The 16,382-nt window shown below is 50.5% G+C and overlaps 1 protein-coding gene across 3 annotated transcripts in view; it reads left to right on the forward strand.

Annotated features, from left to right (window-relative positions):
• NEK11 (NIMA related kinase 11) overlaps positions 1–16,382 on the forward strand; it is a 295,896-nt gene that overhangs the window by 182,309 nt on the left and 97,205 nt on the right. For all 3 annotated transcript variants that reach the window (XM_030887665.2, XM_045297456.1, XM_045297457.1), the window contains one exon: positions 423–583. In XM_030887665.2, the coding sequence (XP_030743525.1) occupies positions 423–583 (161 nt within the window). The remainder of the gene's footprint in view (positions 1–422; positions 584–16,382) is intronic.

Genomic DNA, 16,382 nt, shown 5'->3' on the forward strand with positions numbered 1-16,382 from the left:
GCTAGAACTCAAAGGCATCACTCTGTGGTCTTCCTTATTCCTCGGTCAGCTTTCACTTGCATGAGGTGATCGCATCGCCTCTGTGGTACCTGAGTCCCCTCGTTGGTCATAAGGGTTCATGTCTCCAAATGTACCGCTTTCAAACCCGATGGTCTCTTCTTGTTTCGTGGCTTTGGTTGCCCGCCCCTCCCCCCCCAACTTCCAACGGTGGAGTCACCCTTATATTCCTCTGATTTTTCATTGCGGAACATTAATTACATGCAACCAGGTAGTACTTTCAGGATGCTAAGATTCAACTCTACGCTCCAGGACAGCTTTGTCAGTGCAAGCAAAACACAACCTCTCTGGGTAAGCAGGGAGGGACCCTAAGCTCATTATAATCTTAATAACTGCTGGGACCTGGCTGTAATTTGTTTTCCCAGAGATACCAGAGGACCCACTGGTGGCTGAAGAGTATTATGCCGACACGTTTGACTCCTGTTCCGAAGAGAGTGAGGAGGAAGAGGATGAAACCGTGTTCTCAGGGCCAGGGGAAGAGGTCAAGGATGAAGAGTCCCAGCCTGCTTCCAGAACAGACCAACAGGTAGGTGCTGCAAGAATGGAACTGGTTAAACTGTGACGTCCAAGAGAGGTGGGTGGAGGATTGTTGTTTGTGATAATGGCTCCACAAAGCTTTCCATGGAAGAAGTCTTTGATTCACGAGGTTTGGGGGGCAGACAGAGCACTGTGGAATTATGAACATCTGGCCAGATGTGTTGACGATGGCGTCAAGCCTGCCCAGCCTGTGGTGAAAGGCGATCATACTTGCAGGAGGTAGGTGAGGTGCCCGCAGAGGAACATCCTGTATCCAGCTCTAGACAGACCCCAGATTGCAGATGAGGTTCGTTCTGAAGTCTGTTTTTAAGTCACGTTTGAATGAGTCAGAGAAGTTAGGTATGGTTCCTAGCGAACATCAGTTAATCGAACATCAGTTAATCGGATGTTTGCCTTATCCAAAACCACATTCCATGTTCATCAGTCGATTCCGTATCCTAATGACCCTACAGGACAGAGTAATATCACTCCCTAGGGTTTCCAAGATTGTCAGTCTAGGGTTTCCAAGATTGTCAGTCTTTGTGGGCTCAGGCAGCCTCATCTTTCTCCCTCAGAGAGACTGGTGGATTCAAACTGTTGACCTTGTGGCCCATCAGGGCTTAGGTTACACCATAGAGAATATCGTGTACCTTTCTGGGTATGGGAAACATTAAAGAACTACTTTCAGGTATACTTTATGTAAGCCATTATGTTAGGCAGGGTTCTCTAGAGAAACAAAACCAGGACACTTATGATTTTATGTATATTTATATAGATAGATATATACAGCATAAGGAATGAACAGCTAATTAGTCTATAGAGCAGTACAAAGTGCTCAGTGCAACTCACTTCCGTGAGACAGCTAATACACTGGCAGTCCTTCAAGTCTTGAGGGCCGCTGGGTACAAGTCAAGGAAGCAGACAGCTGAGTCCTCTGTAGAACAATGCAGGCTATCCGGCCATAGGCAGCAAACAGCAAGGCAGGTCACCAACAGTCAGCCAGATGACAGGGTCCGGCAGTCCCCAGCTCAAGCAATGTATGCTCCAGTAGCGTGGGGAAGCAGGTCTTGAAGGAAATGCAAACTACAGTGACATAGTCCATGGATTGGGTGTCCCACAGGTAGTGTAGCTTGCAAGTTGAGGCAAAGAACCAACTAAGGCAGCCGCACACTGGTCCGTTCATCAAAAAGCAAGAGACAAGAAAGGTGAGGCTCGCTGAGCCATTTATCTCTCTACCCTTCAGTTAATCCCACATGTGTTCATTGGGCAGGTTGGCACAATAAGCCTATCTATCACAGCCATCTGCACCATAATGATACAGAACAACTGCTACTACTGTTTTGATGCACGCCCTCTGGTTTTATTATGGAAAGCCATTGTATGTACTTTGAACTGTCAATGCCCTAGGCTCTGTAGAGCTGCTTCGAAACTATAGGTTGTGTGTAAGTTGAATATTGGTAATCTAGGGACTGCCTATATTGAATACAGGAGTGTCTTTTTAGCAGAGTGAAGGGGAATTTCCCCCTGGTTTCGGACTGGTGATTAGACTGAGGCATCATGACCCAGTGTACAAAATTATATGAAGGCTGTCTTCATCCCGGGGATGAGGCCCAGAGACCCTGGGCTTAGATGGTGATGTTTCTAGCTTCTTGCAGCCTCTGGGGGCCCATCCTCATATGTGGGCCATCCACTGAGGCATCGCCCTCCCCTGCTGGTGATTTCTCTGTTGGACGTGTGTGGGATGGGAGAAGAGCAAGAGGGAGACCAGGATAAACGAGATGCTTTGGGACCATTGTGCTCAAACACCTCATTTTCTTCTTAGTCCTGCACCAGATAAAACCTCATGCACCCCAAACTTCCATAAGGCAGGGAAGCTTTTTATAAACCAGGAAACATGAAGCCCCTAAAATGAAGGGACATGTGAGCCAACGGGCACCTAACCAGGGAGTGGCTTTTAGAGAGGACAGAGGTGGCTCCCAGTCCACCTAGCCATTGCTAATGACGACTAAGGCTCACCTATAACACTCAGCAAATCCGAGCACTAACCAGTGGTCTCCCTGTCTGTGTAGCAGGAGAGAGAGGCACAGAGACGGGAACAAGTTGAGAGAAGGTTGAGAAAGACAAAAGATGGGGGCTGGGGGCGGTAAATAGTCTGAGGGCCAGCTAGATGAAGAATACACATAAAGAAATGCTGAGCGAACTGCAGGGTACAGCCGGGGAAGAATCGGGAGATGCCAAGTGAAAACATTTTCCTTGCATCCTTTTCTCATTTTCCCCCTAATGTGCTCTGGAGCAGCAGTGGCACCGCTTGCCAGAGACTGACACTATAATTTCTGTTGCTTCTGTAGTGAGCACACTGTCCTCTTAACAGAGGCAACTCATAGTAGGCACCTCTGTGGTCCATTTATTTATTCTTTTAACAAGGAGCCCGTGTACTGTGGAGCCCTGATGGCATTCTGGTAACGCGTGGGGCTGCATTGGAAACCATCCGCAGCTCCCCAGGAGAAAGGACCAGGCTTTCGACTCCCGTTCACAGCCTCAGGCCCAACTGACGCCATGGCAGTGAGCGAGTGAGTTGTGGTACTGTGGTACATTGGGTTGCTAAGCACAAGGCCAGTGGTTCAAACTGGACAGCTGCTCGGTGGGAGAAAGATGCAGTTGTCTGCTTTGTTGAAGATTTATCGTCTCAGAAACGCTCTGGAGAGTTGGCATAAGTGGGAACTGACCCAATAGCAATACGTGGTTTGGGGGATGTGGTTGCAAACTAGGCAGCCCCAGGGTGCGGTGGCTTAAGTAGGAGGTTCAAATCCACTAGTCATTCTACTGGAGAAATATGGGGGAGTCTGCTTCTGTAACCTTAGAAACACAGCAGGGCACTTCTCCATCCTGCAGGGGACTGTGAGTTAAAAGAGGCAATAGGACTGGTTTGGGTTTGGGCTGCTGGTTGCAAAAACACAGACTTAATTTTTCTCAAAGCATTAAGTGCTAAACTTATACCCCTGCAAATAACTTTAAAACATTTCTATTATAAGATAAAACTAACTCAGTAAACCCCATAAAGTCAAATGACAAATACTCATCATATTACCCGCTGAAAAACAGAACGTTGTCAGCCATGGAAAAGCTTCTTTCTTGGCACGGTGGTTTGAACACGGGGATTACAAGTCAGACGGCCTGCATCTGAATGCAGCCTTTGCTGCTTCCAGGGTAGTTGACCTTGTGCCAGTTGCTAACTTTTACCGAATCTGCAAAATGGGTGACTACTGGTCCTTACTTCATTGAGGATCAGACAATCGAGGTGAAGTACTTGACAGAGTCCAGAATTTAATCAAGGGATGAGCGATTAGTTGACCATATGATTACGAAGTTACCCAGCCATCATGTGGCCTCTGTATGACACTGCCGCAGACAACATTTGAATGAAAGTGGGCGTGGACACTAATGGCAGAAAGGGCCAGCCCTTCTCATTTCTTAGAACAGATGTTCAAAACGAGGGCACCGCGTTCATCATCCGAGCAATGCATCTGCCACAGATTATGTGACAGCTCGTGGTTGGCTGTGAAGAATTGATTGGGCAGTAGTCTAAGACCTCTCACGTATAATGGCAATCTATCTGTTGATTATTTACTCTTCTCCTTGAATTCCAAATGAGGAAACTGAGTCTCAGAGACAGAAGCAGCTTACCTATGGCCACCCAGCCAGGGTAGGCTCAGAACCGGGTTCTAGGTCCAGGTCTGTCACCCACGCTGAGGTTCCTTCTCTTCCCTGGCATAAGAGAAACGGGTGGGGACCACAGAAGAGTAGTTTCTATTATCATCCCATTGATTTCTCCTCCTAATTTGATAGACCCCCACCCCCCACCCCCGCCAACCTGCTTCTCCAAAGGTGATGGGCATGGAGATGTGATGAGTGCCGACTCTCCTCTCTGGATGATTTCATCAGCGATACACAAATGACAGCTACAGGAAGCAGTGCTGAGCCCCCACCCCTTTGGCTTTGTGAAGTGGGCTGACTTGTGACCATCCCCAGTCTTGCCTGAGACATCCCCCCACCCCCTGCTGAGTGTGCCAGGATCCACACCAGCACTTGCCTTTTGTCTTTGTTGACCCTCCTCCTCTAGCTGGGGCTAATAACCTAGCTTCAAAACCCAGCAGTGGGCTTCCTTGTGATTGATGGCCGAGCCCCTGGCCCATCCAGGACACTCTTTTCATCAGTAGAGTCTCCAAAGCCCAGTTTTATTAAGCACCTAATTGCTGTTGGCAGTGGTTGTTTCTCTGCCGAGATAAGCAGGCCATCAATAGCCTTGTTGATGACAGGCCATTATCAGATTGTTGAGAGCTCCTCTGGGCTGGCTGTGGACACTGAGTCAGTGTGCTTCCGAGCTCTGCGGGCATGGTAGACTGTGTATGGCTGTCATCATCACCTGCTTCTTGGGAGTATGTGTGAGGCCTGTCACTGAAATGTGTTCCCAAAGCTCTCGTGGGCATTTTTTAAAGGCCACAGGCTCATGAGTGTCTGTCTAGTCGCTTTTATACCTCCAGGTGTGCCAGTAAAGCACAAACAAAGGGTAGACCCTAACTGCCAGGCAAAGGGCACCCTGGAGAAGGGCCGGTTGAGTCGTTGTACCTTTCACCATGGCCTCTTTCAAGAAAGCTCCTTGGGTCTGTGGTGCTTGTGCTTGTTACGATGAAGGCCTATGAAGACCCATCTCTCCAACTCCTTCTGAAGTTTTCAGGACTTTATCAACAGGTCCTTATGTGGTTTTGACATTGCCGTGGCATCGTGAAGCATCAGAAAAGCGTCTTCTGCTTGGATAAGGTGACCAGATTTTAACATTGGTAAAGCGGGACACCATTGATAAAACTCATATCCTGGCGAAAGAGCCACAAGGCAGCTGAAACCCGTATACCCTAGCTTGCCGTGCATTCTTTCCAAAAATCGGGACTTTTTAAAAATGCCACAGGACGCAGGAAAATTGTTAAAAATCGGGACTGTCCCGCCAAAAGCGGGGTGTCTGGTCACCTTATGTTTGGAGCATGGCCACAGAGGGAGAGGGCGGTCTGGGGGTGGGTGGGGGTGGAGACAAGGCCCAAGGTTCCACTGAGGACTCAGACGCTCAGATCCCACCATCATCAGGACAGCAGGGGCCTCGAGGAACATCTGGTGAAAGTGGGGCCATCCACGTCATCAAGTTGTAATTGGCGGGACAACAGAACAGCCAGCCTTTCCAGAATGTTCCTTCTGTGTCCAAAGGAGCCCTCGTGGCACAGTGGCTTAGGGCTCAGGCTCTAACCACAGGAGCGGCAGTCCCAGCCCACCAGCCACTTCCAGGGCGAAAGAGGAGGCGGTCCACTCACGTAAAGGTAGACAGCCTTAGAAACCCAACAGGGCAATTCCACTCTGCCCTGCGGGGCCCTTGTGAGTCAGAATCCACTCGATGGCAGCGCTTTGGGTGGTTTGGGTCATTCTGGGCCTAGTCCTTGAGATGCTGTGCCAGTTCAGGTCCTTTGGGAAGCACAGGACAAGACTTTAAACCGAACAGGAAGTGCCTGTGCGCTAGGTGGGGAGAGCCTCAAAGCAGGATGGATAGGATGAGCAAAGGTTCAGACTACAGCACAGTTCGGAAAGTCTGGGCCAGGCAGACGGGGCCCCAGGGCCGAGACTCCTCCCAACAGACAAGTCTGTGTGGAAGAAGACGGACCTGCCTCCATGGAGGCCGCTGGCTGTGTCAGCTGACAATACCCCTAGAAGCAGGCTCTCTCTTGAAGGGAGAGGCCAAGAAGTCCCTATAAGGCAGTGACTGTCGACCTTCCTAAGGCTGCCACCCTTTCATACCTCACATGGTGGTGATCCTGTAGGTGGCCGTACCTGCTTGTCGGCGGACCCACCTGGAAATGGATAGAGGAGCGGTGTCTCGGTTCCGAAGACCATCAGAAATCGGGTCTTAGGCGACCCCTGTGAAAACAGTCGTTCCACCCCCAGGTTGAGAACCGCTGCTCTAAGGGCTACCACTGAGGCATTGGCTCATTTCATTGTTGCAGACCTCCTTTGAGGTTTTCATTCTAGTCAAACGACATTAACCTAGAATTTAATGGTCTGAAATTCGAAGCTGGGAGCAGGCGAAGGCAAGTAAGGAAATGAGTTTGGGAGAAAGGAAGAGAGCTTCTTGGGAGTTTGGGGTTTTAGGAATTCCCGACAAGTCTGCTTGACATTTCATTCAAAAAGCGAATGCCCCAGAGGGAGTGAGAATGAGTTGAGAGCTATCAACCCAGAGTCCTGCCACCCTCCGCCGTTTCTGAGTGTGGCTCGCCAGTGGCAACCCCCGGTGCTTTGAGTTACTGCTCTAGACTTCGTAGTGATGAAAGGTCATAGGACACGCTCGCTAAGTGTTTCCAGCGTTTCCCTTGGGTGCTCAATCGCTTGGGAGAGGACTTTTCTGATAACCGATCGTTTCAGCGGGCCCTGACATTTAAACCCGGCGCCCTTGAATGATGAGGCAGCTGTGGCATCTTTATTTGGTGTAGGAGGCACCAGAGACGTCGTGAGGCAAAGTCACTTCTCAAAGGCAGACAGTCCGGGAGAAGCAGAGCTAGACTATCAGACTATCGTGAGTCCCCTTTTTATGTTCTTTACACAACTACAATTCCTCCTCCTCCTCACTGAGGATTCAGGGGAGAGAGAGTAGCCCGAGGGGCCCTTGAGTTAGCCGTCTGCTCCTCAACCCGGCCCGCTCGCCGGGAATTTCTGAGTTTTGTACAAGGCAGCAGTCTGGGAAATTGGTAGGTTGTGAACATTTTTTTAAAAGACGAAGAAGAGGAGCCACCCACCTCTCCCATCTGTCGTGAGCTGCAGAGTTTCCTCCTCCTCCTGGCATTGCGGTGGGCCCTGGGGACAGGCTAGGTTAGGCTGTGGGTCATGAACTATATATAGGTCAGCAATTCAAAACTACCAGCTGCTCCGAGGGAGAAAGATGGGGCTTCCTACTCTTGTCCAGAGTTCCAGTCTCAGAAACTCACAGGGGCAGTGGCACTCCGTCCTGTGGGGTCACCGTCAGCACTTTTAAGCCGGAATGGACTTAATGCTGTGAATTTGGCTTGGTGTTTGGTGCTGTTGTTGTGGGGTCAGTGTTAGACTGCAAGCCGAAAGGTTAGGGGTTTAAACCCACTTGCCCAGTGGTTCTCAACCTGTGGGTCACAACCCCTTTGGGGGCTGAAGGACCCTTTCACAGGGGTCGTCTAAGACCACCGGAAAACACCTATTTCTGATAGTCTTAGGAACTGAGACACCGCTCCTCTCTCCGCCTTTGGCTTGAAGACTGTTACCCATACTACACCATGCTTTAAGGCAAAATTTCATTTATTTGTCATTAGAAATAAATAGTTCATAATATATAATGACATATTGTTTTTGTGATTCATCATGATGCTTTCATGATGTTCGGTTTGTAACTATGAAAATACATCCTACCTATCAGATATTTACATGACGATTCATCACAGTAGCAAAATGACAGTGTTGAAGTAGCAATGAACATAATTGGTTGGGAGGGTCATCACCACATGAGGAACTGTATGAAAGGGTCGCGGCATTAGAGAGGTGGGGAACCACTGCTCTAGCCTTTCCTCAGGAGCAAGACAAGGCCCTCAGCTCCCAACAAGATTGACAGCCTCAGAAAGCCGATCTAGCGTTGTGAGGCGTTGGTATGGAATAGATGGCAGTGGGCTTATTTAATTGTGTGTGTGTGTGTGTGTTTTGATACAGGGGGTCAAAACTGCTGAGTGCATGTGATGGGGCTGGCTTGCTCACTAATTTCACAGGATGACCTAAGTAATTTAACACGTTTGTCTTGAATGCTTTAAAGGCCATTGTTTTGAGCCACCAGCAAGCTCAACTGCTGACTTATATCTCCAGCCAGGTCCCTGTCCTGTGCTCCAGGCTGGGGAGCCACCCTTATTAAAGCCTTAGTGGGGACTGGAGGAGCAGTGACTAATATTTAATGTGGCTCTTTCAACCAAAGTCTCTTCACTCCTACCAAATGACCTTTCCCCAAGTGGGTCTGGTAGGAAGGTGGGGGAGGATACAGATAGGATTCACCTGTGAATATAAACAAGCTTCCTGGAGTGCCATCCTGCTGCATGTAAAATGAGCCTTCTGAGAAGCAGCAGGAGGGACCTCATGACCAGCAAGAGCCAGGTGTGGAGCACATCATCTGCACTCAAGATCCCTGCGCAGTGAACCTCCTGGCTGCAGATGACAGCTAGACTCTTAGCGGAGCAGCAGCAGAACCAGAGCCAGAGCTAGAGCATGGACCAGAGTGATGGACTTCCCAACCCATGGAGCACGTACAGCTGAGTGCTTTTGTGCAGGAGGCTGGTTTTCAGAGTGGGGTGCCTCTGGGCACTTAATTAGGGAAGTTGGACCTGCCAACTCATGGAAGTGGAGCCTATTGCCTTTGGGCTGAGGCTTCCTGGAGTGGGCACTGAATTCAGGGAGCTCGGTTTGCTGACCCATCGAGTAACCTGTCCTGGTAAACAACTACCCTGACCATTTCTCACTGGCATTGCAACTTAGTAACTTCCCGAATAACCCTTTGAGCATACATTTCGCCTGTGAGTTGTCTGTACAGCCATTGCCACAGCGCTTAGAACCCAGAGAAATAAAAGAGCGTTATTGAAGTTCACGTAGGTACTGGTGGTCCGTGTGGCATTCCTGCCTTCTGTGGACTCAGTGTGCACTGCTTTGAGGAGTGATTTTTATTTCACAATTTCCACATCTACCTTCGTTCCAATTCTTATATCCAGTATGGCTGTTTCCCCTTTCCCCTTTACCCCTCATTTCTTGTCCAGGGTGAAGGATGGCTCATTGCTGCTCAAAAACTTGCTCTATGCTGTTCAAAGCAGCATAATACATTGGGCTCTGTAGAAGGGCTGAGTCCCTGGCTCTTGTAAATTGTATCTTCTGCTGTTCTTAGATCTTGCCCACCGTCTCTTGCTCTGCTGGCAAAGCATTATTCATATGTGCCCAAGGTGGGAAACGGCCAAGGTAACCTTCCGTTTGAATGGATGGACTGAGGCCTATCTGTTCCAACACCCAAGGCAAACCAGTCGCTGTGGCGTTAATGACCCCATGCCTGTGTGTCTCATGGGGCTTTCGTGTTTGTTGGAAGGAGATTGTGATGTGCCCCTAGGTGGACTTGAACTGGCAGCCTTTCAGGTAGCATCTGAGCACTTAACAAGAAAGTATTACTCCTAAATTAACGAAATGAGTTACCAAACTATGAAAAGGCATGGAGGAGGCTCAAGGGCATATTGCTAAGCCGCCAAAACCGGTCTCAAAAAGCTGTGTCCTACAGGATTACAATTCTATGACATGCTGGAAAAGATGAAGCTACAGCGATGATGAGAAGGTCAGTGGTTGCCAGGGGGGCATGGAGAAGGGGATTGAGGTGAGCAGGTGCAGCACCGGACCATGTTAGGTGGTGAAATGGTTCTGGATGATACTGTAATGCTGGACACAGGACAGTATGCCACTGTCAAAACCCGCATCAGTATTGGTCCATCAGTTGTAACACGTGTCATATGAATGGAAGTTGCTAGTGAGGAGAGTAATTGTGCAGAGGGGACCAGGGCTATATAGAAACTCTGTGTTTCCTTCACACTTAAAAAAAGAAAACCCAGCATCAGGAAGTAGACAGGGTGAATACAGACAGTGAAATGGACAGGAGAGGAAGTGTGGAGCATGGGGAGGTCCTGACTCCCATGGATACTCTGCTGGTGGATGAGCAGAGGTCCATAGGTGAATGAGGAGCCCAGGAACAATGTCCTGTCTGTGAGACAGCCCCGCACTTTGCTGGGTGGTCCTCGCACTCTGCTGGGTGGTCCTCGTGCATCAGAGGGGACGGTGGCCATGTGGTCTGTGCTGACTTTGATAGCACTAACAAGGCCATTTGGAATGACACCATTGGTACCGACACTGGTTCCCATCTTCCAGCTGTCATCAGAGCTCAGGTGCCTTGACCACTGTGGCAGTTACGTCATCTCCTGTCAACTTGAGTGAAGGGGTGGAGTCTCGCCTGTCAATCAGGTCACAGCCAATCCTGCCTCTGTGTGGGCATGGCTTTCTCCTGAGGATTCTGGGGATTCCTGTCTTCCTCCCTGGAGGAGGGGAACACTCTCTCTCTGCTTTACCATCCTGTTGACAAGCCACATGGAGCCACACTGATGACAGCCAGAGTCCTAGAGCTGGAGACGTTGCGTGGAGACCTCTGCCAGCACTGAGATGCTCCCACTGCCACTGGATCCACAAGACTTTCCACCCACTGGCCTGTGATCTGCCTGCATTTGGCCTGATTGAATGTGTTGTATGAGTCTGAAGAGGAATTTATAGATTGGTGTCAAACATAAGGGCTAATATCAGACTTTTGGACTTGATCTGGAATGGGCTGGGATGTTTTCTCAATATGCGGTTGCTCTTTTATGTAGCGCTCTTTCTTATACACATATGAGTGTCTGTGAATTTATTTCTTGAGTCAACCCAGACTAGCACAACCACACAAAGCACACATACACACAAAAACCTTCAAAGAATGTGAAAGCCCCTGTAAACCACCCTTCTCAACAGAAAAAAACATGAAGACCCAATCCATTACTTTATGATTTACCTCCTCAGAGTAACCGGGTTTTATTTCCTGGATATTGTATTCTCGCTAGAGAGGGGAGTGACCACCAGGTCATGGTGTCCAGCCTGGGACGTCAGGGAGGTGACACAGCTGGAACCCTGTTGGAGGTACTACTCCTCTGCTAGTCTGGAAGTCCATGAGTCTCCGTCCTGGATAAAACAACAATGAGCCACCTTACTGTACGCCATCCCCTGTGGCAAATTCTTTACATGCACCATCCAGTGTATACTCCCAAGCACTTTGGGGGACTAGTATCTTCCATGCTGTGCTACACATGGGGAGGGGGGTGTAGCAGAGAGGTTAACTAACTCGACCCCAGTCACCCAGTCCAGGGATGGAGCTGGGATTCGAGCCTGTGACTACTCATGGCATCAACTCTTAGACATTTGGGATAAGCATAGAACTTCATGTAAACCCAACCCACTGCCACTGTGATTCCAGCTCACAGTGACACTACATAGGATAGGTTTCCAAACGTACTTGGCTTACCACTCTCTTTTCAGGGGAAAGAAGAAGAATACTTAGCGCCACCCTAGCCATTAAAAAACTGGAACCGTTCATAATGTAGGAAAAAGTGTCGGCATTTGCTTTGCACCAGTGCCCACTCCCCAGGGGGCAGAAGCACCCTCTTTGGGAAACGCTGCGGTGCAGGGTTCCTGAGGCTGTAAGTCTACAGGAGCAGAAGATAGCCTCGTCTTCCTCCAGAGGATCAGCTGGTGGGTTTGAACACTGGCCTTGTGTGTAACGTACCTGTCAGTGCCACCAAGTTCCCAATAGCTGAATGTTGTTGTCACGTACTGATGGGTTGGTGCCTACCCATAGCGATCCCATGAACAGCACATGCAGACCCCGCCCAGCCAGTGACAGTGACTTTTACACAGACATGCTTGAGACCTGAGGGACAGCTCCAAACAGTGGGGAAATGAGTCACCGTGTGACCCACGGGACCAAGCGTCTCACTCGCCAGGGTGTAAATGGATTTAAAACCAGAGTGGAGTTGGAAGTAGTATGTGCAGGACAGAGCCTCTCATGAGAACAACCTCTGGGAATGTGAAGAGTCTTCCTCCCTCTGTCCCAGGGAATCACTCTTCTGTGGCAGGAATTTCTTCCCTGGACCATTGGGCCAGAGAACCCGGGAAGAGGAAGCAGTCAGTGGAGAGTTAGGGCACAGTGGGAAGGGAGGATGTGGTAAACTGTGGGCCTGGGTTAGAATGTAATGCAGCTAAATCATCTATGCTCACCACGACGGGTCTGGTGGGGGAAGATTCTCATGGTTATGAGATATAAATAAGTCTTGATATATATTCTCAGGACTGGACACAGCCCCTCCAATAACCCCCCACAAAGGAGCTGTTGTAAAGGAGCTATGACACAGATGAATCATTTCTGTGTCTGGCTACTTCACTGTGCCTGAGGTTGTCTATAGATGCGAACAATCAGGCTCTAGAGCAGTGGTTCTCAACCTTCCTAAAGCCGTGACCCTTTCATACAGTTCGTCGTGTGGTGTGACCCCCAAACCATAAAATTATTTTCATTGCTACCTCATAACTGTCATTTTGTTACTGTTATGAATTGGGCAATCCCTGCGAAAGGGTTATTTGACCCCCAAAGGGGTAGAGACCCCCAGGTTGAGAACCGCTGCTCTATAGCCAACCCACCATTAAATGTAGCTACCCCTAGGGAGGGCTCAGGGGGGTTAAAAGTCAACTAGCACTAAGTCAAGACGCTGAATCACCTCATTGTCTGTTTATTGTTGCTCACTTATGATATTGCCCATTGACTGTGCATATGTTAGCTGTATGATGTACATGCCTTATGAAAGATCTGTAAGCCCCATTATATAGACCCACTGGAAAATGCATTCTCTTCAGTCCTGACATGGGACAAGGAGCCCCAGTGCCCCACTGTCTGTCTGTCGTTAATATTTTCTACCATTGCAAAGTTGCTCCTGAGGAACTTTTCGAGTGTTGGGGACTCCCTCACCCCAATAGGAGGAGATCAATGGGATTTAATTGTTCACCATCAGGGCATGGGCGAAGGCAGTCAGCCGCCACCTGCTTCCCCATGGCCTGTGTTCCCCGGGCTTGACCCCTCCCACTGTTCCATTGAACCCCCCTCTCTGGATCTGAAGCGCCTGTCATTGGATACCTAGGAATGACTTCGAAACCCTAACCACCTGTAGATACCGCAGCTAGGCCACGGGAACCGTGCACCTTTGTAAGAGGCAGCTGCCAAGCGGAGGCTTCCCCACTGCAGGGTCAACAAGGCGTTCTGCGAGGTGTGGGCACCGTGGCGGTCATTCGGCGATGGGTGTGTGTTGAGTGTCATGGGAGCCCATCCAGGGCCTGTTTGCAGCTTGAGTTTTGCAGATGTGGCCCGTGTTCACATCACTGCGCACGCTCCGAGACCTCTTCTCCTTGGCAGCAGCGACCACCCACAGTGAGGCAGGAGAAGGGCGCCTGGCTTCCTGGCTTCCTGACTTCAGGCCAGCAGCTCTGCCCCGGCTCCGGGCTAAGCTAAGCGCGCTCTGCCCGTGCACTATGGACGCAGAGAAGTGAGGGCTTGGCTTCTGAGGCAATCACACGGAGTTGTGAAAGAAGACGCATCTGAGGGCATGGTCCACCTTGACCATGAGTCGGTCCACCTTGCTGCTTTGGTCCCTCTCATTCCGTGACATTGTCCCAGGGCTCTTGGGGCGGTGGTTTGAAGGCGATGGGACCAGAGCCTAAATCAGCAACTTGCGACAAGAAAGTGGGTGGCTCTTTGCTCTCGCCATTCATTTGCATGTCAGCTATTGGAATGTTCTAGGCGCTGGGTAAAAGTTAGTGGCCAAGCAGCCACGGGTCCTTCTTTATGGGAGTCTCACACTTACAGGTGGGCAACTTCCAAGGGTGTGTCTTCCAACCTGGTAGCTCGCTCCGTCTCACCTATCCTGTCCGCCTAGGCACGGAACTGGGGTCAGACAGGGAGCCCCTCCTTTAGGGCAGCCCCAGTTCACATAGGTTTCTCGGGCGGCAACCTTGACCGACGTCTTTTCCTTCATGTTCCCCAGCCAGGTCTGTAAGCAAGCTCTGTGGGGTTTGACCTTCAGAAGAGACGCAAAGGGCCTTCAGAGCATTCATAGGACAATGGGATGAAAAGATAATAGAATTTTTTCCCCCAACAGCATTTTGAAACTCTCTTGTATCTAGAATATGACCGGTATGGAGCCTCTCCACTCCTATTGCTACAGCTACCCTCTCCTCTCCAGAGGGTTCTTGTCATAGCAGGGACTGGTCTCCAGGCGGCCCCCTGTTCCTCTCACTCAGAACGGGCCAGGTCTTTGCAGTGGCCTCCAGCTCCCCATCCCCACCACCACTCTACGCACCCTTCTCCTCTGCTGCTGTGGGAATCCCTGGCACTTCCGGGACTCCCGCTCCCCTCCTCCTGGCTGTCGGGAGCACTCAGGCACGTTCTTGTGTGGAGGAGCAGTGCTCGCAATGTGCCCCCCCCCCCTTCTGATACACAAGTGGTTTCTCCTTGGTGGCCTCCTGGTCTCTGCTAAAATGTCACCTGACCAGGGGGCCCCATCGCCCTTGCTGGCCTGAGAAGTCTCTCTTAGCCCCTCCTGCTCTACTTTCCTTAGCAGTCCTCACCACCACCGGGTTTGCCTCTCCTTACTTCCGGCTCCATTTGTTGTCAAGCTCCCTAGAGAGGCCCCCAAAAATACCGAACTCACTGCCATCGAGTGGATGCTGACTCATAGTGACCCCCCCTGTGGGTTTCCCAGAGTGTACCTGCCCATGGGGGTAGAAGCCAGTCTTCCTCCCGAGGAGTTGCTGGTGGCTTCAAACTGCCAACCATGCCAGCCTCAGCTCGACTCGGAACCACTTCACCACCAGGTCTCCTCCCTGGAGAGTCCACTAGCATACAAATCTGTAGGTTGGAGATGCTCTCTGTGTGATTCAGTGGGACTGCCAGCCCCTAGGACAGAGCCCATCCCCAGTAGACACTGTGGGCTGAGTGATCGTGTGCATGAACGACTGTGCACTGACAGGCCTATGGGACAGGCAGCCAGTAAGCCAGCACACAATGTTATACCGGCCAAGAGAGAACGCAGTTGAAGCACCAGAGCACACGGGCATTTGGGGAGATGCACTAGGAAGGCACGTTGGTGAGGGGCACAAGGGGACACCCGAGACATCCCAGGGGAGTGTCTTTTCAGCTGGGACCTGAAGGATGGGCAGAAGTGAGCCCCTAGATCCCTGGAAAGGGAGTTAGAGGAGGAGAATTTCAGTAGGAGGGAACAGTATGTGGGGTGGCCCTGAGTCATAGAAAAGTCCCTGGGGAACAAGAAAATGGCGTGACATGAGGTTGGACAGGTCAGGCTACCTGTAGTGGCATCACGAAGGTCTTATAACGGGGTGTAGGCTCTATTTCAAGTGAAAGGGCAACCGGGTGAAGGGTCCTTGAAACACAGCCCTGAAACGAATCTATCAGAGCAGCAGTGCTGCAGGAACTCTTAGGGAGGGTCGAGATGCTCTGTGTCTGGACGGCGGGGATGCTCACACAGCTTAGACGTTAGAGCTGCACAGTTCATATCGTGTGCAGATGTCACCTCCGTAAAAAGAATACATCATTCCACAACGTCAACCACAAGGAAAGAGACCACCAGGACTTCCCCAGAGCCATGGGGTTTGTGTCCCCACAGAGTGAGGTGCACCTGCCCCAGCCTGCAGCTGGGCCTTGCCTCTGACGGTGTGGCCAGTGTGTGAATTCCCCTTCAAAGAAGGGGTACTCAAATGAGGTTTCTCAGGAAAAAAGGCCAAAAAAAAAAAAGGCAGGGGGTGGGGGATTCCCGAATGACTAAGGGGGTGGGGGTGTAGAGAAGAGATTCCTGTGCCATGTGGTCTTCTCCCATGAGATAACTCTGAAAGGAGAGTGGGCCAAGAGGAGGAAGAGCCAGCCCCTTCCCACCCTCTCATCGCAAATTCTCTGAAACAAGGGGGCCTAGAGTGTGCATGTGTAGGGGTGGGCGGGGAGAATGGCCCTGGGGGGCAGGAAGTTTGAGTAAGATGAACCTCAGCTGAGCTCCTTCTCTGGCTGGACCCATGATGGAAGGTCATGTCTGCTTTGTCCATACACCTCCACC

Source organism: Echinops telfairi, unplaced genomic scaffold (assembly GCF_000313985.2).
Source record: "Echinops telfairi isolate 266 unplaced genomic scaffold, ASM31398v2 ScPeMD7_7420;HRSCAF=8458, whole genome shotgun sequence".
NCBI lineage: Eukaryota > Metazoa > Chordata > Mammalia > Afrosoricida > Tenrecidae > Echinops > Echinops telfairi.